This window comes from Odocoileus virginianus, chromosome 12 (assembly GCF_023699985.2).
Source record: "Odocoileus virginianus isolate 20LAN1187 ecotype Illinois chromosome 12, Ovbor_1.2, whole genome shotgun sequence".
Taxonomy (NCBI): domain Eukaryota; kingdom Metazoa; phylum Chordata; class Mammalia; order Artiodactyla; family Cervidae; genus Odocoileus; species Odocoileus virginianus.
Genome location: NC_069685.1, coordinates 47,857,442 through 47,883,955, shown reverse-complemented (window position 1 = coordinate 47,883,955; position 26,514 = coordinate 47,857,442). Strand labels below are relative to the sequence as shown.

The 26,514-nt window shown below is 52.8% G+C and overlaps 1 protein-coding gene across 25 annotated transcripts in view; it reads right to left on the bottom strand.

Moving 5' to 3' along the window:
- The window catches only part of NCOR2 (nuclear receptor corepressor 2), a 232,829-nt gene that overhangs the window by 116,813 nt on the left and 89,502 nt on the right, over positions 1–26,514 (bottom strand). For all 25 annotated transcript variants that reach the window (XM_070475104.1, XM_070475121.1, XM_070475096.1 and 22 more), the window contains 4 exons: positions 22,334–22,513; positions 17,812–17,925; positions 9,664–9,720; positions 2,057–2,109 (listed from right to left, as the gene is read on the bottom strand). In XM_070475104.1, the coding sequence (XP_070331205.1) occupies positions 2,057–2,109; positions 9,664–9,720; positions 17,812–17,925; positions 22,334–22,513 (404 nt within the window). The remainder of the gene's footprint in view (positions 1–2,056; positions 2,110–9,663; positions 9,721–17,811; positions 17,926–22,333; positions 22,514–26,514) is intronic.

Genomic DNA, 26,514 nt, shown 5'->3' with positions numbered 1-26,514 from the left:
TTATAGGATATAAAAATTGGGCACTGGTTTTAGTAAACTCATAGTTTTATTTTACTTATATGTAGCAGTGTCTTATCAGTTAGTATTATTTGTATGGATATCTTTTGCCTTTGTTGTTTGGATCCTATGGCCATTTTTATAACCTGAAATCATCCACGCTATTCAGCCTAAAGTATTACTCATTTGTAGTCTAGTGAAAAAAATGTATGCAAGACTTCTAGAGTAATAATACTGCTATCAAAAATTGTTATGTTGAAAGGAAAAATACAACTCGGTATATTAAAGCATAAAGAGCTTAAGACAGCTATGTGACCGCAGTACTTTTTATTTGCTGATATTTTCTCATTTACTTAACTTGTTTTCTGCCTCCACTGCTAGACAAAGCTTAATGAAAGTATGGGGAACTTTGTCTTGTACACAGTAAAACCCCAGGTCCTAGAACAGGGTCTGGCACATAGTGAGTATAATAAATGTGTATAGAATGATTGAATGTTTCCAGCAGGGGTCTGCCCAGCTGAGAACATGCCACATTCATCCCCTAAACCAGCCATGAGAGGCCCTAAAGGGCCCCATGCCCTCACCCAAACTCCATATAGGGCTCCCCTACCCCCAGCAGTGGCTCCAGGAAGGTCCTGGGAAGCTTTATAAAGGACTAATGTGGTCTGAATGGAAAATAAACCATGTAGTGTTGAGAGGGATTTGGTACCTGAGCAGTGAACACATTCTCAAGGCCAAACAAAAGCACAGGCCACATAGGACACGGAAAACCCAGGGATACCCCAATGCTCCCCTGGACAGGACACCCCACAGCCCCTGCAGGCAGCAACGAAGGTGAGGCGGGTACTCCCAAGCCCAAATAAGCCAAGGACCTTGATGGCAACAAGAGATTTTTCTAGGTTGCTTCATCAGCCACTGGGAGCTGCAAGGGGGGTGGCCCTGTTGGGTCACCAAATCCTAGACTAGTCATGTGGGTCCAAACACTACAAGAGGAGGGACCTCCCCAACAACGAGTCCAGCACCAGCAGATACTTGAAAACCATCAGGTTTTCATGCCCCCAGGGATGGGAAGCTTACTGCCGCACACACACCCAGAAACTCCACCCCAAGGAAGTTCGGACAGTCAGACCGAATTGGACTGCCCATTGAACCAGCTAAGCACCGCCCTCCTGAGGTCACACAAAAATGAACCTTGAACAGTTCAAAGACTGTGATCCCAAAAGACCTACCTATAACCTAACATCCCTGGAGTGGTCACAGCCACATGTTCTTCAACAGGCTGACCTTTCAGACTCCTGGATAACGACATGAGGTAATATCCCCTCCTCGGCCAAGGAGGCTATGCTCCTACTAACGCATCCCCAGAAAAAAGCCAGCCTCTTTCTGACAGCCACAATTCCTCAACGCCTGGTGCCCAACTTGAACACATAAAGACACTGGCCACCAGCCCCGTCCTGGTGCCCCTGGTCTGCCAGCTCGGCCATGCCAACTGCGCATGGCACTTCACTGATTCTTTTCCACTTCTAGTGTTTATCTGGGAAAAGGCCCCTTCACTGGGCTATATCATACTGGCCATTCCAAAGCCTCTAAGTCTGGGTGAGTGCTCCCACACTGGGCTGTGTCACAGATGGACCCTCTGTGCAGACCACAGATAGTCCTAACTATGCTTACATCGTAGCTCAAAGCGTAGGGTCCCTGCTTACTCCACGGCCACCCCCACGAGCACACATTCCTCCTCCTGGTAACAGCTTCCTTCAGCTCAAACAGGAGGAGGACCTCCACCTCTGTCTCTCAGAAGCTATGCATGCAGCTTGCCCACCCTCCCAAACCACGGTCTGTCTCCCAAAGCTTCATGGGGCCACTTCCTTGGCCCCTCACCACCTCTGCCTCTCCATCCAAGGCCCTGCCTGGCCCAGAATTCCTGCCCGAATCACCCCCTTCTGTCCCCTCCTCCAGCACCCGGCCCTGGCTGGGAGCCCCAATGGGAACTGAGAACCCACATCCCATCCCGGGCCCCCCACGCCACTGCGCGTCTGCACGGCTGCCCTCAGGTACTCACATTTTGATGTTCTCATGATACTGCCTGGTGTCGGAGGGCTGGTTGTACAATGGCTGCAGGAAAACAGAGAGGGAGGCAGGTCAGAGCCGGGCCAGGACTGTGGGCAGCTGGCGCGGGCTGGGCTGGCCACTGCCCTGTTGCGGTGCCCCAGGCCCTGGCATCAGGGAGCTGTCCACTGGTGTGAGAACCAGCCGCCGGCAGGCATGAAACGGAACATGGGGACCCAGCCCACAGCCCCAGCCAGGAACAGACTGTGACCCTCTGGGCGCAGCGATGGGTACTATGACCCCCTCCCCCAGGGCTGCCATGGCTGCCCTGCAGGACACAGGGCAGTGCTGGCATGAGCACCCAAGGACAAGAACACACATCTCAGGTGAGCTGAGATCAGCAATGGTCTTGAACAGAGAAAACTGTCCGAGCACGAGCTACCCTGTCACCACCAGCGACTGGCAGAAGAGAAAACAGCCCAACAGTGCCAAGGGTTGGCAAAGACATGGGGAGATAGGAAGGCGTGCATACAGCCGTTGGAAACATACACAGGTATCTGTGCCCCACAGATGTGAAGGCAGGTGTGCCCGAGGACCCCCTCCCCTCCTGCAGGTGCCCTGGAAACAGTCAGGCACTGTGTCCCACCAGGAGATGGACCCCAGAATGCCCGGAAGGCACTGTTCATAACAGCAACACGTTAGAAGCAAGCCAGGACTTCCTTGGTGGTCAAGTGGTTCAGACTCCATGCTTCCAATGCAGGGGGCACGGGTTCAATCCTTAGTCGGTGAACTAAGATCCTACACGCTGCACGGTACAGCCAAAGATGTTTTAAAAAGAAGCAAGCTAAGTATCCACCTTCAGAAAAAGGAATAAGGAAGTAAGGACTCGTTTACACCTCGAAGGCTACACAGCAGTGAGAAATGAATGAACTGGGTCCACACACAGCAACAAAAACAAGTGTGCAAATCAAAAGGAGAAGTTGCTGCAGTGTCCGCGATGGGGCAAGAGCTGAGCTAGATGCTGTGTGTTCTCTCTCCTGGACGGCAGGGCTGCAGTTAAAGGCTAACCCCCCGGGCTCACATCCCGGCTCTGGCATCTTCCAGCTGTATGTCTCTGGGGAAGTGACTTCAGCCCATCTGTGCCCCAGGTTTTCATCCATAAATGGGGTTAAGCTCGGAGAGTTGTTGTGAAGATCCAACAAGATAATGAATGCAAAGCTCTCAGCCATGCCTAGAAGACTGAGAGGGCCCAAGAAGTATCAGGGTGCAGTGACTATATTCATGGAAGCAATTCTTCCTGCCCACCTTCTATCCATCCACACCCAATGTTTTGTTTTTCTGTTTGTTCATTAGTCGCCCAGTCGTGTCTGACTCTTTGCAACCCCATGAATTGTCGACTGCCAGGCTCCTCTGTCCATGGAATTTTCTGGGCAAGAATACTAGAGTGGGTTGCCATGCCCTCCTCCAGGGGATCTTCCCAACCCAGGAATCAAACCTGGGCCTCCTGCATTGCAGGCAGATTCTTTACCGACTAAGCCACCAGGGAAGCCCCAATGAGACATATGCAAACTGAAAGCAGATGAAGCCTTTCTCCTCTTTCTTCCTCTCTTGTTCGCCTGCTCCCCCTGCCCTTCACCGTCAAGAAACCAAGTGTAGCCTGGCCTGCTGGAGGCCAGAAGCCAGTATGGAGGACAGCAGTACTAGCCAAAAAGCTAGAACCATCCAAGCCAAACGCTAGAACCGCCAGCTGATTTTCCAGCTGCCCACAGATGTGAGTGGGCTGAGCCCACATCAAGAGAAATTGCTCAGCTGACTTCTATACTTGTGGGAAATATCAACCTGTTGTTTAAATTTGGGGCCAGTTTGTTACACAGCAGTTACTGACTGATACAATTACCATCCCCATATTACAGATGAGAAAACCGAGTCTCTCAGAGAATTAAAACATATGCCTCTGGCTGGAAAGAGATGAGCTGATACCTGACTCCCACCTCTCGGCTCCAGCCCTAGAGGGAGGGGTTTACCCTTCTCTGCCTGCACCCTCCTCTGTGCGTCTCCTCCTGCATGTCTGTGCATCTCTCTTTGTGTTGGCCTCTCTTCCTATCTCTCTAACCTCCTTCCCTCTCTCTGTCTCACACACCCACACAGGCAGCCATGGATGACGGTGGTACAAGACTCAAGTACAGAGGGTGATGGGTCAGGCTGGGCAGGCGACAATGGTGATGTGGTGTCCTGAAGCCTTGGGGTAGGGCCCTAAGGTGAAGGATGATGGCATATCAGGCCCTGCCCTTGAACCGGCCCCTGAAGATGGAGCTGAACACACCTCCTGATGTCATCCCAGCTGATGGGGACCACCCCCAAGCAGCATGGCCCAGGTCCAACCTGTCATTTCCCCAGAGACAGGTCTCCTGCCCTCCATGGACAGCCTTGACTGAGGACAATTCACCATTCCTCAGGCAATTCCAGGCCCCAAGCTCAGCCACTCCTCGCAGGATGGAGACGTTGCCCCATGGCTGGCACAGGCCATCTCCCCCCACACTAGGTCAGCTGCTCTTCCAGGTGCTTGGCTCTAATCAAGAAGGTTTCCCTACCCCAACTCTGTGTATCTGAACAGCAGGGCAGCAGGAGAGACCACAGCCAGACTCAGTGCAGAACTTCCCAACCAGAGAAGGTTAACACCTGACAGCCCACATCTCAGGACGGCAAGGAGTCCTACAAAGATGCCTGTGCTTAATTCCAGAGCATTAAATGCTGTGCTTAATCGCAGGTGACTCTGCATCAGGTCTTTTATGTTCGCCACAAGCTAATAAAACACAAGCTTGGCGGGAGTGGGCATGCCTTACATGTTCACTTTGGGGAGAAGATGGGTCCCAATTTAAGTGATGGCGCTCCTGTTGCTAACTGTCAGCTTATGCCTTCAACAATCAGGGCCTCAGCGTCTTCATCTGGAAAATGGGCGTAAAGCAAACAGGAACTACCTTATAGGGCTTTCGAGAAGCCCAAGAAGTGTCAGATTTGGCGATTCAACTGCCTTTTGCTTTTACAGATGGCAGTCTCCACAGTCTAAGGAGGCCTGAAGGACAACACAGAGAGACCCCAGGTGCCAGTGATGGGCTGGGGGTGAGAGGCAGGGGGGTGGCCCGTTTCTACAAGGTGGGATGGGCCAGAAAAGAGGAGACAGACTTCCGGGAGGGCAGTGGGGTCCCAGCCCGCCTCTGACCTGCCAAACCCGCAGGGGAGGGATCACTTTCACCCTCCAGCCCTGCTGGATAAGACAAGGACACAGCACTCTGCCCCTCCAGGTGGGCTTCAGCAAGAGGTCAAGAAAAGTCAGAGAACACGGTGGGGTGTGCTGCTTCTGACCAGAGGGGCTGTCCTCCAAGGAGGCACACTCACTGGGCACTCTGAGATAAACAGACCTGGGCAGGAAGGAAACATTCTGGCCTCAGGAGGCTATTCGTTGCCCTGTCGTGGGAGTGAGGAAGGATCACAAGGCAACTTTGGCTGGTACACTGCTGGGGGGGGGAGGCGGGGGGGGGGGGGGCAGGGCCAGAGGTGGGGGGGTTCCCCCCAGGGCCCCTCCTCATCACCTACAGGGGGCTGCACAAGGCCAGGCAAGACCCGCTTCTGTCCTGGGAGGCGTGGCCTTCAGCCTTGTCCATGAGGCCACCTTGGCCTTCACACCCACAGCAGCTTTCTCTGCTACCGCCCAGGTTTCACCTGTTGCCCGGGCGACCCAAGACCAAAGAGGTGGGACTTTTCCTGGTGGTTCGGTGGTTAAGAATCCGCCTGCCAGTGCAGGAGACACAGGTTCAATCCCTGGTCGGGGAAGATTCCACAGGCGGAGCAACTAAGCTCACTTGCCACAACTACTGAGGCCCGCGCGCCTAGAGTCAGTGCTCCGCAACAAGAGACGCCAGCGCTGTGAGAAGCCCACGCATCGCAACTAGAGAAAGGCTGCCTGCAACAACAAATACCCAACACAGCCAAGAATAATAATAATAAACTTAACAACAACAAAAAAGATTTAGGAGGGGAAATCCCTGGCCCGGACCCCAGAGAAGCGAGGCAGGGCGGGAGTTGGGGAGCGGCGGGGATACCGATAGGAAGGCCCACCCCCTCCATGCCTGCATTTCCTCCTCTAGAAATGGGGGCACAGCTGAGTCAGGAGGGAGAAAGAGAGCACACAGCGGAGGATGTGCCAGACTGGAAGGCCTGGGACAGAAATGACTAAGAAAGAGGAGCTAGGTCTTGGGGAGAAGGAAGGGGCTCCCCCTGAGGCCTGAGGGCAGGCAGCCGGCGGGTGGCCAAGAAGAACCAGGTGGACGAGGTGCTAGAAACGAAGTGTCAGCGCTGGCCCTCGGTCCTCTGGTGACACCGCATTCTTAAAATAACACCTCTGAACAGGAAGGAAACCAGTGACTCAGAGCAGTATGGAGAGGAGGTGGGGGCTGGGCTGCCCCTTCCTCTGGGCCAGGCCTGGTCCCCAGGGCTCAGGGGTGGAGGGCCGAGCCTGCACGGCCCCGTTCGGAGCTGCCCGCGCTATTATCTCTCTTGCCCACGCACGTTTCTGCAGGGCCCAGGACTCCCCCCAGGTCACTGTCTTCCTCAGCTGGCTGCACCCTGGCTGCAGATGGGAGAGACCCCCGGGGAACTGGACTCCCCAGTGGTGCTACCCAGTGACCTGAGACCCGGGGTCAGCAGCACCAGGCCCCCCTTCCCAGCCTGAGACAGGACTCCTGCTTGGCACGAAGCAGCTCTCTGCAAAGCGTGTTCCTCTGAGCTGCCTCTGCTTGGAGGATACCTCTGGCCACTTGGGCCTTGTGGTACCCAAGACAGAGGGCAGACCTGTGAGGAATTGGCTGGGCTCAGCACACCTCCCCACCTCATCTCTTGCTGTGTGACCCTGGGCAAGGCACTGCCCTCTCTGAGCCTCACCTAGAGAATGGATGGTGACATCTCCACAAGGCCTGACAAGGTAGGTGCTCTGTCAGCGTGAGTCCCCTCTCCAGTCCCCCTGAAGGCCACCGAGTCAAGAGCCTCTGGACTTCAAAAGGACTCCAGTGACAGCCACACAGCTCCCCCAGTCACTCCAGACCTCCGCCTCCTGTGCCACCAGCCTTGAGGGAGCCTCCTCTCTGAGAACCCCAAGCAGAGGACGATGTCCTCAACCCCAAAGACCCAGGAAAGAATCACCGAGACTGTGAGCCCCACAGACACCCTGCTGTTCTCCGCGGAATTCCTCAGGCCTCCCGACCCAGGGATCTCCCTTTAGGCCCACCCTGCCTACTCAGGAGACCCCGGGAGTAATTAAGTCAGGAGGGAAAGGAAGGGCCTCCAGGTCTAGAAATGGTTGAGGGGCCAAATCTAGTCCTGGAGCCCCCCTGGCAAGAAAAGGGGAACCAAGGTGAGCAGCGGCTGACTGGTGGGGATGGAAAATGGTGGAGTGATGGAAAAATCATCTGGCAATTAATTCCTCAAGAGGTTAAACACAGAATGAATACGATCCAGCTGGGTGGATGAGACAGTAAAGAAGCTGCCTGCAATGCGGGAGACCCAGGTTCGATCCCTGGGTCGGAAAGATCCCCTGGAGAAGGGAATGGCAACCCACTCCAGTATTCTTGCCTGGGGAATCCCATGGACACAGGAGCCTGTCAGCTACAGTCCATGGGGTCGCAGAGAGCCGGACATGACTGAGGGACTAACACTTTCACTTTCAGCAGGTCCAGGCTTAGATATCCACCCAAGAGAAAGGGAAACACACATCCACATGGAAATCTGTATGTTCATGTTCACAGCGATTCATTTATAATGGCCAAAAGCAAAACCAACCTAAAGGCCCATCAATGGCTAAATGGATAAACTAAATGTGGTCCATCCATACAATGGAATACAATTCAGCCATAAAAAGGAATGAGGCAACCAAGACACAAGCAACCACTTAAGAACAGGAAGCTGAGTGAGGGAAGCCAGGCACAAAAGGCCACGTGTTGTCTGATTCCACTGATATGAAATGTTCAGAACAGGCAAATCCATAGAGACAGAAAGCGGATTGGTGGTTGGGGGGGGAGAGGTGGGAGGCGAGGAGGGGGGAAGATAAGGAGGTGATAGTTCAGGGAACAGAGTTCTTTCTGAGAGGGTGAAATGTTCTCAAGTCAATTGTGGAGACGCTCACACACATCTGCTAACATGCTAAAAACCACTGAATTGTACTCTTTAAATGGGAGAATTGTATGGCGTGTGGATTACGTCTCAATAAAGCTACTTAAAAGCTTTTTTAAAAAGAGGCTGTGAGAGACATCTCAGAAAGCATGCCCAACGGGAAGCAAGAGCTCAGGCTGGGAGCCTGTCACCCATTGCAGGAGGAGTACTGGGCCCTGTCCTTGAGCCATAGGAGCCCTTACCCCCACCCAACTCCCTGTCTGGCTCTGCCCCCTGCAAGGACCTGGGGACAGGAAGAGGCCAGCTGCTCACAGCTCCACAGGAGCCCATCAGCAGCCGGCCCCCCAGGCTGAGGAGCAGCTGTCACTGCAGAAAAAACTCCAGGGACAGCAGTTCCACCCTCTGAGGCAATCACAATGCCGAGTGCCCGCCGTGGGCCAGGTGCTGTGCCAGCGAGCCTTTTCTGCACACGACTTCATTGGTCCCTCATCAAGATCCATAGCGTCCCCATTTCACAGATGAGAAGACTGAGTCCTTTTCCCAAAGCCACGCGGCAAACACGGGGTGGGGCCAGATTTAAAATTAGGCTCCAGATGCATAAGACTTTATCTCTGCCCCCCAGCCGGTACACACACACAGAGACCTTCACACCATCCAGCAGGCGTGTCCCTCGGGCTGCCCCCACATCTCTGCACCCACCCACGCCATGGGACACTGGTCCTGGGCAGGCAGGAGCTCTGGTCATCTCTCCCAAGACTCCAAGCCACCAGCCAGGAGTCTCCACGCTCCCGTGCTTCCTATCCTTGGTGACACAGAGGGTGACAGGTGCCTGAGAAAGAAGAGGCCTGGGGTCTGCTTCTAGGCTCTGCTGCCGACCTGGCATCTTCCCATCAGCAAAATGACACTGACAGTGGTAATACTAACAACAACTAACACTCCACCCTTACTGTCTAAGGGGTGGTGTGTTCAGGGACTGACAAAAAGGTGTGTGGCTCATCTTCACTAATGGGTCTGTGCTATTATTCATCCTAGTTTACAGGTGAGGAAACAGGGCACAGAGAGGTTAAGACACCTGCTCAGGTCACACAGCTATGAAGTAACAGACCTGGGAGTTGGACCCAGATCACCTGGCCCAGAGCACGGGCTTTCCGTGATCAGCCAGACCACACGGGCTGGACTCCAACTTATCAATCTTGCAGCTTGACTGGCCGGGCTTGGGAGCAAAGCCGGAGGACTATACACACCCCCACCTCGCCCCCAGCACGGCCCAGCCCACCTGCCCACTGTTATCTGCCTGTCCCTCTTATCAGAGGGTGGATTTCCTGCCTCCTCCAGAGGACAGGGCAGCGCTTGGCAACAGACAACTTCCTCCTTGCCTCCACACCCACCTGCCGCCCTGTCCACCTCTCCAGCTACCCCCCCGCTTCCCAGAGCACCCCACCCTGTTCCCCAGCTCACCAGCTCCACCTGGGGCCCCAGGCCTTCCAGAATCCGATGTGCAGCCTCGGCCTTCTTCTGCAGGGGGACGGAGAAGAGGAAGAATTAAAAAAAAAAATAGACACCCAACGCGCGCACACACACACACACACACACACACACACAGAGAGAGAACAGATTATAAATAGAGGCCTCCTCCTGGAACACCAAGCAGCTGCCCAGTCCAGCACGCCCATCCAGGCCCCAGGGGCGGGGGTGGGGGGTGGGGGGTGGGGAAGGTCCCCCTCGCCAGCCCTCCCTGGGCTGGAGACCAACACAGAGAGGCCTGAGCATCCCCACAGCAGCCCTGGCAAGCCCGCCAAGTTTCGATTCGAACAAACACACCCTGTTCTCTGGTGCAGGCTCCCCCGAAGCCCCCAGCTCAACGCGCCGCCCCCCCCCCCACCAGGGCCCGGGGTGGGCACAGATCCCCAGCCAGGCCTTGAGATGCCTTCCTCTGCCTTGGAAGCCTGGAAGCCGGCTGGGTGTCTCCAATTACCTCGGAGCTGGTGCCGCCAGTGAGGGGGGAGGAGGCGGGGGAGAGAGGGTGAGATAGAGGCGTGGGGAAGATACCCTTTCTAGGATTCTTCTATTTCACAATCATGTGACTATTTCTGAGCTGCCCTGGGGCCTCCCTGCCTCCCTCCCCACTGACAACTCGGGACTTATTAGGAAAACAGGAACATACGGCAGAAGGGGCTAGGTGACTGCGAATTCAACAGGCTGAACCCTGACCATAAAGGTAGACATTATGTCCGGGCCAGGGCCCCAGTTCTGGGACCACAGGGCCTGCTTGGCTGGGCCAGCTGGAGGATGGGGTGAGTACAGAGCTGGGAAAGGTGGCTTCGGGGGGGTGTCTCTATCAGATGGAAAGCGGGGTGCCCACAGCGCACACATGGGAGATCTGAGACCCTCCCGTGACCCAGGACAGGCTGGGTGCTCATGACTCAGCCCAACTCAGGGAGACCAGCCAGGACTCGGCGTGGACTGGGAGGACAGGCCAAGCAACGCACCATCATTAGATCGAAAGCTTCCCCCAGTGATCCCCAATCCAGACCCACCAAACAGGAGTGACCCAGAGCCCTGGAGGACACGGCTGACAACAGAATTGGAGGCCCAGGTGTCACAGCAGGGAGGAGGCGTGTTGAGGGCCAGCCTCACCCCTCCCCCAGCCCCGGTGACAGAGGGCAAGAATGTAGGTGGGCTCAAGCTGGCACCGAGGATGGCTCTGCCTAGAGCCCTGGGCCCAGCCCACCCAAGAGCAAGCCATGATCTCGGCCCCCTTTGTGCAAAGCCAGAACCCTGAGAGCAGCAGCCTCAGAGTGTGGCTGGGGGCCAGAAAATCTTGTGGGTGGGAGGTGGTGGGTGCAGATGATTATCATTAATGAAAGCCATTTCATTGAGAACCTACTATGAGTCAAGCACTGGGTACACGGCATGCATTATTAGTATTTGAATCACACATAACATGGAGTCAGGGAGATAGAAGTATCCCCATTTTACAGATGATGACACTGAGGCCCAGGAAAATAGTATAAGAAGTCTTTCTTCTGATCTCTAGGCTCCAAGAAGGGAGAAAGACAAGAGCCAGTCCTATCCAGGGCCTCCACTAGACTTAGGTCCCGCATCTTCTTTGAGTTGTGGCAGGTACCAGTCTGGCAGTCACCGCAGACCACCTCAGCCCTGGTCACGTCACAAAGCCAGAAACTGTTAGCCATGGGGGACCAAAGATGGAAGAATTCCCTAGCTGGACCAGAAGGACTGGGTATAGGGTGGCAAGAGGACAGGGTAGCTTCCCCAAACATTTGAGCAGCCACTCTGTATTAAGCACCACAGCATGAAACAAAACAAATAATAATTGATCTCTATCTGCAATAAAGCGAGGCTAGTGGGCAGTTAGTCATGAGCAGTGATGGCAGGTTAGTACGCTCAGGCAGGCAAGGCACGTGAGGTGTATGAGGGAATCATTAAGTGGGTCAGAGTCACTCTCTCCAGAAAGGTAAAAGGAGGGATACACAGTCGGGTTTTGAGGAATGAATAGGAGTTTGCGTGTGTTCATGAGGCTCTGTGGAGATGGGCAACTGCCCATTGGGACAAAGAGGTGATATCAAACACAGGAAGCGCAGGGCTGGAGTGAGTGGACACGAGAACTGCCACATCATATCCCTGGGCCCGGGTCTCAGGCCCGGGACCCATGCAGGGCCTCAGGAAGCCTGTGTCCGATGAACCACGGAGGATACCGTCTTCTACCACATCCTCACTGTCTCGGGAACACAAGTACCTGGGGAGGGGCCTTCCTGCAGCCCCTGCGGAGGAGAGCAGGGAGGAGACCCTTCCTGACCTTCCAAAGCCACAGGGAGCCCAGGTGACGGGGCACAGCCCAGGGCAGCCAACTCTCCCGTCACAGAGCCGGTGTGAGAGCACCTTTGCTCCCTAACAGGCCTTCCCCCAGGCTCTGCGCTGAAGCCCTGAGCAGCCCCGGGGCCTTTTTAAGACAACTCAGTTTCCAAAAGGTCATGCAAGGGGGAAGATAAAAAACAACCTGTCATGGGGCAGTCCTAAAGATGCAGCAACGCTGGAACACAGGACAGCAGGGTGGTCGAGAGCAAGGCTACCGGGTAGCCAGACTGGGCTCTGACCCACGTGCTGGCTGTGTGGTCCCGGACAAGTCCCTTCAGCACCTCCGAGCCTCAGTTTGCTCATCTACAAAATGGGGACAAGAGCAGCACCACTCCACACAGCTGCTGAGAGACTTAAATGAATCGACACACATTCCAAGCTAAAATCAGAGCTAAAATCAGGATCTGGCATGTGGGGAGCACTAGGTAAGGGCTAGCTGTTATTATGGCTACCAACAATAACGACAAGGCCACGGCTCACACCAGGTGACCCCCTATCCGTGCCAGGCCTGGATCCCTTGTAAGCCCTGTCCATTTGGATTCCTGCAGGTGCTCATGGTGGAAGCTTCTAGCATCAGCCCCAATTACACACAAGGAAGCCGAGGCTGGGGTCACCCAGCTAAAGCAGCCGATGAAGGTTGGGACAGGCAGGCCCTGAACTGGCACCCCCACCTCCTCACGTCTTCCCGGGGGCGCTTCTTCCACCTCATGCTACACATCCCGGCTCCCAGCCTCTCTGGCCCAGTTTGCAGGGGCGGGGCAGTGGGGGCAGTGGGGAGAGGGTGCCATTGGGAATTTGCTAGATAGTTTCCAGCGAGCTGGGGCGGTCAGGATGGGGGTGGATGTCCTGCCTACCGGGCCCCTCCCCCAGGCGGGGTCCATCAGGGACCCACATCTGGGAGTCTGCTCTGCTTTAACCCTCAGCAAGTCACTTCAGCCCTACATGTGCTGACTCAAACACATGTGCATCCACACGGAGACATCCCACTCGAACACACACACGTGCACAGACACACAAATGCATAGGAATCACACGCCTCACACATGCTGAGTCACACAAAGGCGCGCACACGCACACACACAGCCCTCAGCAGGTCTGCCCACGTAAACAGACACATACCTGTGTGGGGTACAAGTGCACACGTGCCCTCCGCAAGATGGCTCCAACACACAATTTGCACACATGAAAACAACTGTCCACTATTCCACATGTACTCACACACATGCACACATGAACTGCTCCCCGCAAACACACACAGTTCCAGTTCCTGAGCAGGAGGGCCAGAGCCGCACCCTGCCCAGACCCCTAGCCACCCCCCCCGCCCCTTGAAGCCCCCATTCTAGCTCCTCCAGCCTGAGCTCCAAGCCTCACCCTCCTCTTCTGCAGAGAGAAGGCAGCAACAGGAAATACCCACCCACCCACCCAGGAAGTCTGAGACCCCCCGCACCCCACTCCAGGCTGCACCACCCTCCCCTCCACACCACGTCCACCTGCCAAGTGCGGCAGCGTTTCAGGGGAGCAGTTACCCCTCCCCCCAGGCTCAGCTTCCTCATCTGTAGCTGCAGCCTAAAGACCCAGTCCAGAGCCCTTCCAGGTGCGGGATGGAAGTGACCGAGTGCTGAGGCAGAATTCATGGGCTCGTGTTAACAAACTCAAGAGCAGAGCAGTCTCTACGTGCACAGGAATCTGGAGGAAGCCTTGGACTCCAGGGCTAGTTATGATGAAGAGACAGAGGCAGAGGCGGGGCTCAGCCTGGGACGCCCCTATCACAACTCGAGTGGGCAGGGAGTCTGAAGCTGGGCATTGGGGTGCCTGGACCCCCAAAATGCTCTACAAAATGCTTCACATTCTTGGTTATTACCAATAGAAGTATTCATCTTTGTCCGGCTTAGTCCTAACCACACTGTATACACACTTTACTAGGAAGATGCTTAAAAACTAAGACAAAAAAGGACTTGGTTCTTACTCTCTGATTTCCTCCTCATCCCTTAGCAATCAGAGGGCCCTGCCTCCGTGAATTCTGCCTCCTCACCATCTTCGGAACAGGCTGTCATCCTCTCCACTGGAAGTATCCTTCTACCTTTTCCCAGCGGTGCCCATTTGTGCAGACCTAGCTCCAGTCACCTCCAGGAAGTCTGCCTGGATTGCCCACTGCCCTGAACTTCTACAGTGCCTGAACCATGCAAATTGTCCCTTATTTGTATAAGGATGTGTAAACATCCTTCACTAGTGCTCTGTGTGTGTTTGTTGTACCCAAACTCAAAGTGTGAGCCTCTTCCCACACCCGCCAGACCTCTACCTCCCACCCCTACACATTCCCTTTGAAGATCAAACGAGAGCCCGTCCTCTCTGTGAGCTTCCACCTGTGCTGCAGCCCCCACAGAAGGCCCTCCTCAGGGTCAATGGCCCACCCACTGCTTCCAAGAAGCCGTTTCCAATCCCAGCCCTGCCCGCCCTGCCCGCCCTGCCCGTTCCTGCCCCTTGGGGCCTGCAGCAACCCTGCCTCCTGCTCTGCCATCTGTGTGCACCTGCCCAGCCCCGCCCACACAAGCAGCTTCTCCCATGTATGCTGGCGCCTGGTCCATGTGCCCCGAATGGATAATGAACCTGAGTCCAGCCAGCAGAAGAGCCAGGCAGGCTCTGCCCAGCAGGAAGCCGCGTTTTCCAGACGGCATGGCATTTAGAGATAGACCCTTGTGTCCGCCTCTCAGAGGAACCCGCAGAGAAGGAAGGAGGATTAAAATTTAATCTGACTGATCCCCCAAGGGGCAGTAAGTCCTGACTGCTCCTGCCCACCCGGCCTCCAGCCCCTGAGGCTTGGCCCAGGTAGGGGGACCCCCACCGACCTCCACTGGGGACACAGGCCAGTCCCACCCAAAACTAGAGGACTCTTTGGGGGGAGAGTCTCCCACCTCTCTGGCATTCATTCATCTGTTCAACAGATACTTAATAAGCACCTACTGTGTGCCAGGCACTGGAGATACAGCTGAGAAAAAAAGAATCCTCGCCCTCATGGAGCCTTTATTCACAATAAACAAACAAAATATAAATTATGTCCAGTGGGGACAATTAAAGCCAGGGAGAGGAGCTGCTGAAGGGTTTTCAGGATTAAACAGAGGGTCAAAATGGACCTTGGCCCGAAAAGGGGACATTTGAGCAAACAGCTGAAGGAGTGAGAGCGAGACAGCCCAACAGGGAAAAAGGAGCTCCAGGCAGAGGACGCAGTCAGTGCAAAGGCCCTGAGGCAGAAGCATGCCTGAGTGTTCAAGGAAGTACAAGGGTCATGAGGCTGGGGCAAGGGATGGGGGTAGATGAAAGGAAAGAAAGAGGGACTGGAACAAGGCGGGGCAAATTCTTCAGACCCATGGTGTGCCTGGGGGGAGTGGTTTGAGTGTGGTTATATCTCCTCCATCAGAAGGCCACTGTGAGTGGGCAGGGGGCCAGGGTCCCTGCTGCGCCCCCAGTGCCTGGAACAGTGGCAGGCCCAGAGCAGATGTTCAGTTACACAGCTGTTGAATGAGTGAATAAATGAATGAATGAACAGGACAGTGTGATGCATCCAGAGCACCTGAACTGGCCAGGCAGGGGATTGCTCTCAGAAGCTCAGGATCTAGGGTTTGAGTCCCAGTCTGCCACTTACTACCTTTAAGGCCTTGGGAAAATTACCCAGTTTCTGTTTCCTCATCTGAAAATATGGGGTGGGTGCTGGGGGAAGGCCAGTATCTTTCACTTACTGTCAGGACCCCATCAAGATGAAATCAGCATAAATAGGCATAAAGTCCCCAGCTTGAGGTGCTGTTGGGGTGAAGAGAGGACAATACCACCCGAAGATCAGGGAGGGTGACAGCTCCAGGAGCTCTGTCTTTGCCCCCTCTGCCACAGGCTCCTGGAGCCAATTCATTCTTGGCTCTGATCCCCAGCCTCAAAACTCACTTGCTGTGCAACCTCAGGTAGGTCACTTTCCTTCTCTGAGCCATGGTTTCTTTATGAGTAAAACAGAATAATAGTACCTATCTTATACAGGTCTGGAGAGGATTCAGTGATATCATGCAAAATGTAAACAATAACAAGAAGAGAAGAACAATGAAGATAACAATTAATAGCACCAGCTTAGCACCTACGTGATGGCAGGCACTGTTCCAACGATGCTACACAATGAACTTATTTAATCTCCACACCCTGGTACAAGGTAGGTGCTATAATTATCATCATTTCACTGGTGAGGGAGATGGGTTACAGGGAGGCTTAAGGAATATGCCCAAGGTCACAGAGCCAGAAAATGGTAGAGATGGGATCTGAACCTAGGACATCTGGCTAAAGTACACACAGTTCCTTTAGTTCTCCTATCACTGTGATCGTTACTGGTGTTAATTGGGTAGGAAGCCAGGGTGTGAGAGGTGACCAGCCCTGACAGGTCCAGGGCACATAGTTTCCAGGCTCCCAGCAAGTTCAGTCTCATCCTGCATCTATTGTAGCTTCAAGAGGTGATGGCATAGCCATACCAGTTGATCCAATAGTTTCCTGCCTGGAGCTATAGCCACAGGCACCAACCACATGTTCCCAGGCTCTAGAGTTAACTATCCAGGCCATGGGACACCATGGACTCTCCAGCCCCTGCCTGGACTCTGAGCACCGATCCAGCAGCCAGGGGCAAATCTCACAGCAGAGACAGCTGGGAAGCATGGCCAGGAGCCAAGGACGGGAGCAGGGGGGAATCATAGGAGTCCATCTGTCACACTTCATTGTTATGACCGCAGACAAGGAACAACCCCTCTCTGGGCCTCAGTTTCCTCTCCTGTAAAATCAAGGAGGGGACTCAACATTCACAGGCCCTGAGCACAACTGAAAAGAGTCAAATGCAAATCACTGAAGCTGAGCTCTTAGTGGTGTGATTGGGGAAAATGGGGAGCTCACCACCTCACCAGATACCAGATTCCACTTCAGTGCAGCTCCAGCCTGGGGGTTCAGCCCCCCAGGAGATACTCTGCTTTGGGTACCCTGAGCCCCTTCCCAACAGCTGCCCTCCACAGATCCCTAGGAGGCTCCATAGTCTGCTACAGATTCTATGTTCAACCATCCCAACAGCCCTTTCCAGGGCTCAGTGTAAACAGAGGCCAGTGCCAACAAATAAGGCCCTGGGATCTGACAGCTCATGGGTTCAAATCTCAGGCCCATCACTTCCCAGCTGTGTGACTTTAGACAAGTCACTTAATGTCTCTGGGCCTCAGTTTCTCCCTGTGTTAATTGGAAACAATCACCATACCTACTCTTTGAGGACTGCTATGTAAAAAAACTTTCCCCATCACCTGAAAAGAAGGAGCTGTTCAACTAATGTTGCTGTTATGACAAATAATGTTACTACGGTCTTTGCATTACAGGAATTTCTTCTGAGTACCTAAGTGATTGCCCATCCCCCTCACTGATCAGTAAGCCCCTGAAACTCTCCTATGACCTAATGCCTGCATTTTCATTTGCATCCCACAGGCCAGCCACGGTCCAAACCACAGCCACATCAAGATGGGTCTCCACTGGCCACCCCTTCGCCCTCCTACTCACAAACCCAGATCTGTGCGAGGGTGGTCACAAGAGATGCCCATTTCACACATGGGAACACTGAGGCCCCAGGAGAGTCAGACCCTTCACAGTGACACCTGCCTCCCACCTGGTGGCCAGCACAGGGCAAGCAGGAGAAGGTGGGGCAGGGGCCACGAAGGACAGGACGGGGCATACCCGGTTCTCGTCATAGATGATCTGCACCAGGCTGCGATGCTTCGATTCGATGGGCGGTGGTGACACGGGCTTCTCGGGCTCCGGCGGCTTGGCGGCCTCCTCTTCCAGCTGTTGCTGTGGGGAGCGGGGAGAGTAGTGGTGAGCACGCCGGCAGGCGGAAGGAGAGGCAGCTCCCCCAACAGCGGGGGCGGCCCCCCGTTCAGCCAGGCTGGTGGCCCCACACAGGAAGTCAGGCTGCTAACCATTTCCTCTGAGTCACCCGCAGGGACTCCAAGCCCTGGAGAGGCCCCAGCTCCCACAGGGAAGGGCCCAACCAGGGCTGGCTCCAGACTCTGCTGCCAGCCTACCTGGGTGTAAGTTCAGCCTTGGGGATTTACCAGCCAGGTGAGTATTAGCAATCAGTTTAACCCTGCTGTGCCTCAGTTTTCTCATTTGTAAAGTGGGTCTCATGGCTGTGCCTCCTGGATGAGTTAATATATGTACAGTCAGACTGGCGGCTCACTGAAGGTGACCCATTATCCATCATTACCAACACATGCACCATCATCCTCAGGAGAGGCTATGGAGACTCTGAAGCCAAACTGTCCATACTGGAACCCTATTTCTATGACAGTAAGTCTCCTACATAAGAACCTTTGAGTTGCAAACTTTCAAAGATGCAAGCATGCCCCTGTATGCCAGATGTTGTAATGTAATTACTGTAATTTTCAAGGTCCTATAAGATTACAAATGGCATTTTTTGTGTTTGTTTTTCATGTATTATTTGTGTAGAAAGTATTATAAACCTATTACAGTACAGTACTATATACCCAATTGTGTTAGTTGGATACCTAGGCTAACTGTTGGTTCAGAGTTAGCTGCTCATAGTGAAAGTCACTCAGTTGTGCCCAACTCTTTGTGACCCCATGGACTGTAGCCTGCCAGGCTCCTCTGTCCATGAAATTCTCCAGGCAAGAATATTGGAGTGGGTGGCCATTCCCTTCTCCAGGGGGCCAAACCCAGGTCTCCCACATAGCAGGCAGATTCTTTACTGTCTGAGGCACCAGGGAAGCCCAAGAAAACTGGAGTGGGTAGCCTATCCCTACTCCAGAGGATCTCTCCAACCCAGGGATTGAACCAGGGTCTCCTGCATTGCAGGCGGATTCTTTACCAGCTGAGCTACCAGGGAAGCCTGTGTAACTTTGTTGGACTTAGGTACAAATTGGACTTAGGAATGTGCTTTTGGAATGGAACTCATTCATATGCAGGGGACTTAACTGTATTTACTTGCTATATAACCTTGAGAAGTTGCTGAACTCCCCCAAGCCTCACTTTTCTCATCTGGAAAATGGGAATAATAAAAGGTTCTATCCTAGAGAGTTGATATGAGGATTAAATGAGCTGGTGCACACAAAGCACTCAGCATCTAATGAGCAGCTTCTCATCATCATTATTATCATTGTCATCTGCCCTGTGGTCTTCATACTGGACCCCCCTCCTCCAAACACCATAAAAAACTCCCTGCATGCTGTTTTCTGCTTTATACCAAAAGGGCAAAGCAAAAACCAAAGAGTTTAAGACACTGGCCCAAGGTCACACAGGAGGCCAATGCCCGGGGAATACAGTCTGAGAGGGCATCTTGAAGGAAATGAGAACACTGTTCTTTGCTCATAAGGCTCACACTTCCTGCCCATGACCATGAAGCAAACCATTATGAACTCAAAAATACAGCCAAGAGGGGGCCATGCAGAGTCTGAAGCCTGGCTGGTTGAGCCAAGCTGCCTCAGTCCCACAGTGACCCCTAGTGGTGGCTTTCAGAAGGACAACCAGCCCTCAGAAAAACATTGAAATCCCTCCAAAAAAGTGTGAAAGAAACTAAGCCAAGAAATGGAAGGCATGCATGGCCTGGAAGAAGATTCTCACCAATCAGTGAAGGGGACCCTCCCTGAGGCACTAAAAATTAAACACAGAGTTACTGTAGGACCTAGAAATTTCATCCCTGGACACAGAGCCAAAGAACTGAAAACAGGTGCTCAAACAGAAACATGAACACAAAAGCTCATAGCAGCACTATTCACAATAGTCAAAAGATGGAGACAACCTAAATGTCCACCAACTGATGAACCGATAAACAACTGTGGACCATCTATCCGTACAGTGGGATACTGGCAACAAAGGGAATGAAGTGCTGGCAAAGGCTGCAACATGGATGAACCTTGAAGACATGATACTGAGGGAAAGACGCCAGACAGAAGAGGCCACATAGTGTTTGGTTCATTTACAGGAAATGTCCAGACAAATCCGCAGACAGAAAGCAGATTAATGGCTGCTGGGGCAGGGAGAAAGGGAGTGGCTGCTAGTGTGCACAGGGGTCTTCTTTTGAGGTCATGAAAATGTCTTGGAACTAGAGAGGATGGGTGTCCGTACAACGCTGTGAATGGACTAAATGCCGCTGAATTGTTCACTTTACCAAGAGTCATTTTATGTTTCGTGAATTTTATTTAAAAAAGAAAAACTGCCCAAAATGGTATTTTTGTTTTTTTAATCTGGCTATCAAGGGCTGCCCTGGGCCATCTGGCTTCCAGCCTTAGTCACAGACGTGTGCACATGGCCTGTAGCTTCAGCCTCACCCCAAAGACAGGCCTGGGGGAACTAAAGGCCCAGCACTCTGCTGGCCTTGGCAATAACTGCTGACTCCAATCAGGACCCGGCCTCCCCACATGGTGTGTTGCCATCCTGGAAACCCACCCACTTCCTGCAGTTGGCCAAGTCTCACTGACTGGCCAGGCTGCTGGACCATCCTCAGGTGCCCCCAGGCGAGCGACAGTCCCAGGGTCTCTTGGAATCAATGCTCCCCTCCCCCTATATAACTTTCAAAGCCTGTGACACTGCCCTAAACTGGCCTCTGGGAAGCGTCTCTCACCAGCCTTCCTTCCACTGCCTATGGTGGCCAGAATGAGCCCTTAGATCCGTCATGGAGCCCATGAATCCTCACCTGGAGGGAATCAGGAGTGACCCTGCTTCCCCAGGGTTAAGACAGGTGTCACAGTGACTCGATCCACAGTTTTCAAGGAGCACCTACTCTGTGCCAGTGTTGCTAGGAGCACAGCAGGGAACAGGAGACAAGAACCCTGCTTTTGGACTTCCCTGGTGGTCCAGTGGTTGAGAATCTGCCTACTAATGCAGGAGACACGGGTTCAATCCCTGCTCCAGGAAGATTTCACATGCCGTGGAGCAACTAAGCATCATGCACCACAACTACTGAAGCCCATGCACCCTCGACCCTGTGCTCTGCAACAGGAGAAGCCACCGCAGTGAGAAGCCTGCACACCACAATGAGAGAGTAGCCTTCCGTTCACTGCAACTAGAGAAAGCCTGAATGCAGCAACAAAGACCCAGCACAATCGAAAACTAAATTAAATAAATAAATACAAGTTAAAAAGAAAAAAGAAACCCTGCTTTTACACTGTAGTCATGAGAAGACCACAATGTCACAAAAGAAACTATACATTCGTTCAAATGGTGACACCGTTCAGCAGGGTGACAAGATTGGCCAACTTCCCATAGAGGCCCAGAAAGTAAATATCTTGGGCTTTGCTGGCCACACAGTCTCTTTTGTGACCATCCAGCTCTGCGGTTGTATCATAAAAGCAGCCGCAGACGATGTGTAAACAATTGGATGTGGCTGTGTGCCAATAAGGCTTTATTTACAAAAATAAGCATTGAGCCACATCTGGCTGGATTTGCTGACTTCCAGGATAAAGAATGGGTGGGGATGAGGACTCCTATAAAGGTCAGGGAGGGTCTCCACTGTGGTGGGAACATTTGAGCAGACACCTGAAGATGCCAGAGAGAGAAGCAGAAGAGCCAAGAAAAGGTAAAAATAAAATTATAAAATTAACATTATTCTTCTTTATGTCAACTTTTCCTTGATTTCAATGACAATGATGATTTCTTTTCATCACATGACTCTGTCCCTTCCTCACAATCCTATGAGGCAGTGTCATGTCTGTGCCCATTTTACAGACAAGCAAACCGAGGCTCAGAGAGGTGAATGCTCTGAGGCAGAGATAGGAGGTCCAGCTCCTCCAGATTCCAGAGCCAGGGCCAGAATCATGTGAAATTTTCCTTTACATTATAAATGAGGAAAGGGAGGCACAGAGAATCAACTGCCCACCCCACAGCTGTTCATTCCTGTGCCATCCAGTACAGTAGCCACATTTGGTGATCCAAGTGTACCTCTCATTTAATTCAAATTAAACGAAATTAAATATTCAGTTCCTCAGATGCACTAGGCACATATGGGTAGTGGCTACCATTTTGGACAGGGCAGATCCAGAACATTTCCATTAGGGAGTTCCAGTAGAAAGCACCACACAAAACAGCTCTCCTGTCCAATAAACACAAAGGGCATAAAAACGACTCAGCACATAGGCAGTGTTCAACACATGCTAACAACTGCAATTACTACTATGTTATCTTCTCAGCCGTAGCCGCTGCTGGATCAGAAACTGATATCCACCATTCCCCCACCCACCCACACCTGCTTCTTCTTCAGTTTGGAGATCTGCTGCTCCACCATGGTGATCTCCCGGTCCACCCGGTCCATGTTCTGGATCAGCTCCTCCTTGGAGAGCCGTGGGGGTACCAGCTCCAGCTCAGGGTCAGCATGCGGGGGGCTCGGAGGAGACACCGGCTCCAGCTTGCCTGTCAGGCTGCGGTCCTGCAGGGGAGGGAAAAACAGGCCTGGGATCAAGACAGGAGGCACACCCACCCCCAATACACTGAAGGTTTCCAGCCATGACTTCAGGAACCAACACACCCGGCCTCTGTTGTGCCGGCCCCCACATCCCAGACATGAGGTTGCTTGCTGATCCCACCTCCCCACCTTTGCCCTCACCAGTCCCCTGCCAGATGTTCCCTCCCTGGCCTTCTCCAAAGTTCAAATCTTATCTATCTTCCTACATGCAAGTTTTCCAGACCTCCCTGCAAGGCCTCCCTCTTCCCTTTTCCCATTACATACCTCTCTCCTACCCTGTTACCCTGTCTGTGTCCTCCCTCCAGATCAAACTTCTCGAGAACTGGCATCAAAACCCACAACCTCCTAATACCCAAGGCCTGGCCTCAGTTGACCCTCCACAAACAGGTATTCACGATTCTCAGTCCAAATGAGCAAGTTACAGAATATCATACACGGTACAAATCTGATTTTGTAGAAGATATACACAAACACACAGGAAAACTGTAAGAATTGGAAACAGAGATGCCAAAAGTATTTACTGGGGTACTGGGAGAAAAGGGGGATATTTTCACTTTCTTTTTTGTAAACCGAGGTACTACTTGCCTTTATTTATAGTGTTGCATTAGTTTCTGTGGTACAATGAAGTGAATCAGATATATATATATATCCCCTCCATCTTGGACCTCCCTCTCACCTCCACCCCCCATCCCACCCCTCTAGGTCATCAAAAAGCACTGGGCTGAGCTCCCTGTACTATTCAGTAGGTTTCCACTAGTTATCTCTTTTACACATGGTAGTATACATATGTCAATCCTAATCTCCCAATTCATCCCACCCTCCTTCCTACTTCTTTTTATTTACCAATGTTCTGCTTTTCCTTCACTGACTGCTACTTTCTGTGTAATGAAGTCATTTTCCAAAATGTGCTAAAAAAAAAAAAAAGGCAAAAAAACAAAAAATACAACTTGGGAATTCCCTGGTGGCCCAGTGGTTAGGACTTCACACTTTCACTGCCGAGGGCCTGGGTTCAATCCCTGGTCAGGGAAATAAAATCCCACAAGCCAGACGGTGTGGCCAAAAATGAAAACAAAACAAAAATGTGTTAAGCAAACAAGGGAGTCAGTGGCTCCATTCCACCAGTGAAAGTTTATTGAGTATCCAAGGTTGCTGGGAGCACAATGAGGAGGAAGTAAAATAAAACCCAGTCCTTGCCCCCAGAGCACTCACCTATGTGGCCCTGGGTTCAAATCCCCACCCAGGATCATCGTGACCACAAGCCTATCACCTGCCTCCATTTCCTCATCTGTACAATGGGACCATTCCCGTTTTCTGGCTGCTGTGAGGCTTGAATGAGTACCTATGTGCAGAGCGCTCAGCTCAGAGCCTGGTGCACTCTCAGGACTCCACAGGCGCTGGCTGGAGCCGTCCTCCCCAAAACCTGGCCCCTGCCCTGTGCCATCCTCAAGGCCAAGCCGGCAGCTGCTGGCAGAGGAGGCCCCAGGAGAAGCTCCGGGCGGCTGCCTCCCCACCCCCACAGCAGCTGCAGCCGGAGGACAGAGGACACATTATTCCCAGGGACAACTGCAGCCCCAGGGCTGCCAAGCGCCACGCTCCCCCCACCCTCCAGCTCAAGTTGAGCAGAGACTGTGCCATCTTATGTGTATGTTAGTTGCTCACTCGTGTTCGACTCGTTGCGACCCCGTGGACTGTAGCCCACCAGGCTCCTCTATCCATGGGATTCTCCAGGTAAGACTCCTGAAGGGGTTGCCATTCTCTTCTCCAGGGGATGTTCCAGACCCAGGGATTAAACCCAGGTCTCCTGTATTACAGGCGGGAAGCTCTCTGGTGCCATCTTAAGTCCACCCTTTCTGTCTTTGGCGTCTCGGTCCTACACACACAGACCCCACTGAAGCCCACAGGGACCAAAGGTCTGGGGATCACTGTGGCCTTATCATTTCCATCTGAGACATGGGGGAGAGCAGGTGTCGAGACTCTCAGGTCCTCCACACACCCAGAACCCTTGGGGAAAAGGCAGAAGAGGTCCCAAATCCTTTACAGGGCCCAATGTGGCCCTAACAGGGCTCTGATGTGGCCCTCCTCAGGGGCACTCAGGAAACCGAACCAGGCATTCCACTCAGCACACCTTACCCCTCAACTCTGACTGTGGTTCTCCCAGGGGCTGCCACTGCATCCCCATAGCACAGATGAGAGAACAAGGAACTGGCAGGCACAGGTCTGGCAGGGCTCTAAGCCAGCAGTCAGCACACTTTCTATAAACAGCCAGGTGTAAAAACACTTCAGTCTTTGCAGATCAGACAGTTTGTGTTCCAAGCACTCACCTATCATTGCAGTGGGAAAGCAGTCAAAGACAGGATGCTGAGGAATGGGCATGGCTGGGTACCAATAAAACTTTATTTATAAACCCAAGCTGAGGGCCAGGATTGGAGCTTGCTATGCTCTTAACTCACATAGTGGTCGCAGCCCACACTGGAAGTGGAAGTACAGTGTTCCCCATTTTCCAGATGAAACCAAAGATCCAGTGAGGTTCAACGACATGCTTGAGGTCACCAGTCACAAGTGATAGAGCCTTGGCTTGGAGAGCTCAGGATGGGAGAGACCAGGCCTCAATCAGAACTCTCCAGAAGCAGGCAGAGTACACAACCAGGTGGCAGGGGCTCCTACAGCAGAAACAAGGTCCCTACCACACATTCATTCATCCCTCGGAACCACGTGGCTGGGCAGGAAAGCAAGAGCAAGGTCCCTTCCAGGGTCCATGACTCCCTGAAATTAGAAGCAAAACTGTGCACGGAATTAAACAACCTCTAGAGAAATACTCAGAAAGGGTGTGCGTGTGTGTGTAACTGCTCCCCAGTAGGAGGGACGAGCTGGGGGACACGGGGACTGCAGGCATCTGACCCCACAGATGCCAAACCAGAAGCCGCTCACGTACCCTGGCAACTCTGGGCCTTTGCACCAGCTGTGCCCTCTCAGGACTCTACCTGTGTGCCACCTCATATCAGACCCACCATCTATGCCCCCACCTCCAGCCCTTATCTGAGCTTTGTCCCTTCCCTCGGTGTGCCACGGCACTTGGCTGGTCTTCCCCCAATAGCCTCAATCATTTCTCAGGGTTCTTGAGATAAAGGTTTTGGTGACATGGTTCCCAAAGCCCAGTCCTATTACCTGCTGTAGGAAACGTCTCTCCTGCCTCGCTCTGATCTTCCACCAGGACCAAGAAGGGAGGGAGAGGAGCAGAGTGAGAACGAGGACTGTGGACAGGAGGCTTTTGGGGCAGGACACCCCAAAACAGTTCATCTAATTCGGGGATAATTCTCAAAATGACATGAGCGGGACTGGTGGTCCAGTGGTAAAGAATCTTCCTTCCAACACAGGGGGCTTGCATTCAATCCCTGGTTGGGAAAGAAAGATCCCACATGCCACAGGGCAATAAGCCCGCACACCGCAACTACAGAAGCCTACATACTGCAATAAAGAGCACGCACGCTGCAACGCAGAGCCCAGGCAGCCAAATAAAGAAATAAAAAAATTTTTAAATAAAATGTCATGAGGAAAAAGATTTCCATCCCCAAAGCTGACAAGGGCAGCAGAGCAGTTGGATGAAGTAGTTGGCAATGACCAGGAACTATTGGAAAAATTGTTGGAAACTTTTTCTCAAATTCTTGATGGGGAAAAGCTGTCTTCTTCAATGGTTTCTTCCTCAAGGTGTGGGCTTAGCTTTTATTCTCAGCACAACTGCACAGATGGGTCCGTCAACTGACAAAGTGTGGTCTCTCCACATAATAGAATGTGATTCAGCCATAAAAACGAGTTGACGTACAGACCCATGGTACAACACAGATGAACCTTAAGAACATGATGCTGAGTGAGAGAAGCCAGACATAAAAGGCCACATATCGGATGGTCCCATTGATACGAAGTGTCCAAAACTCGTAAATCCATAGAGACAGAAAGCTGACGGGTGG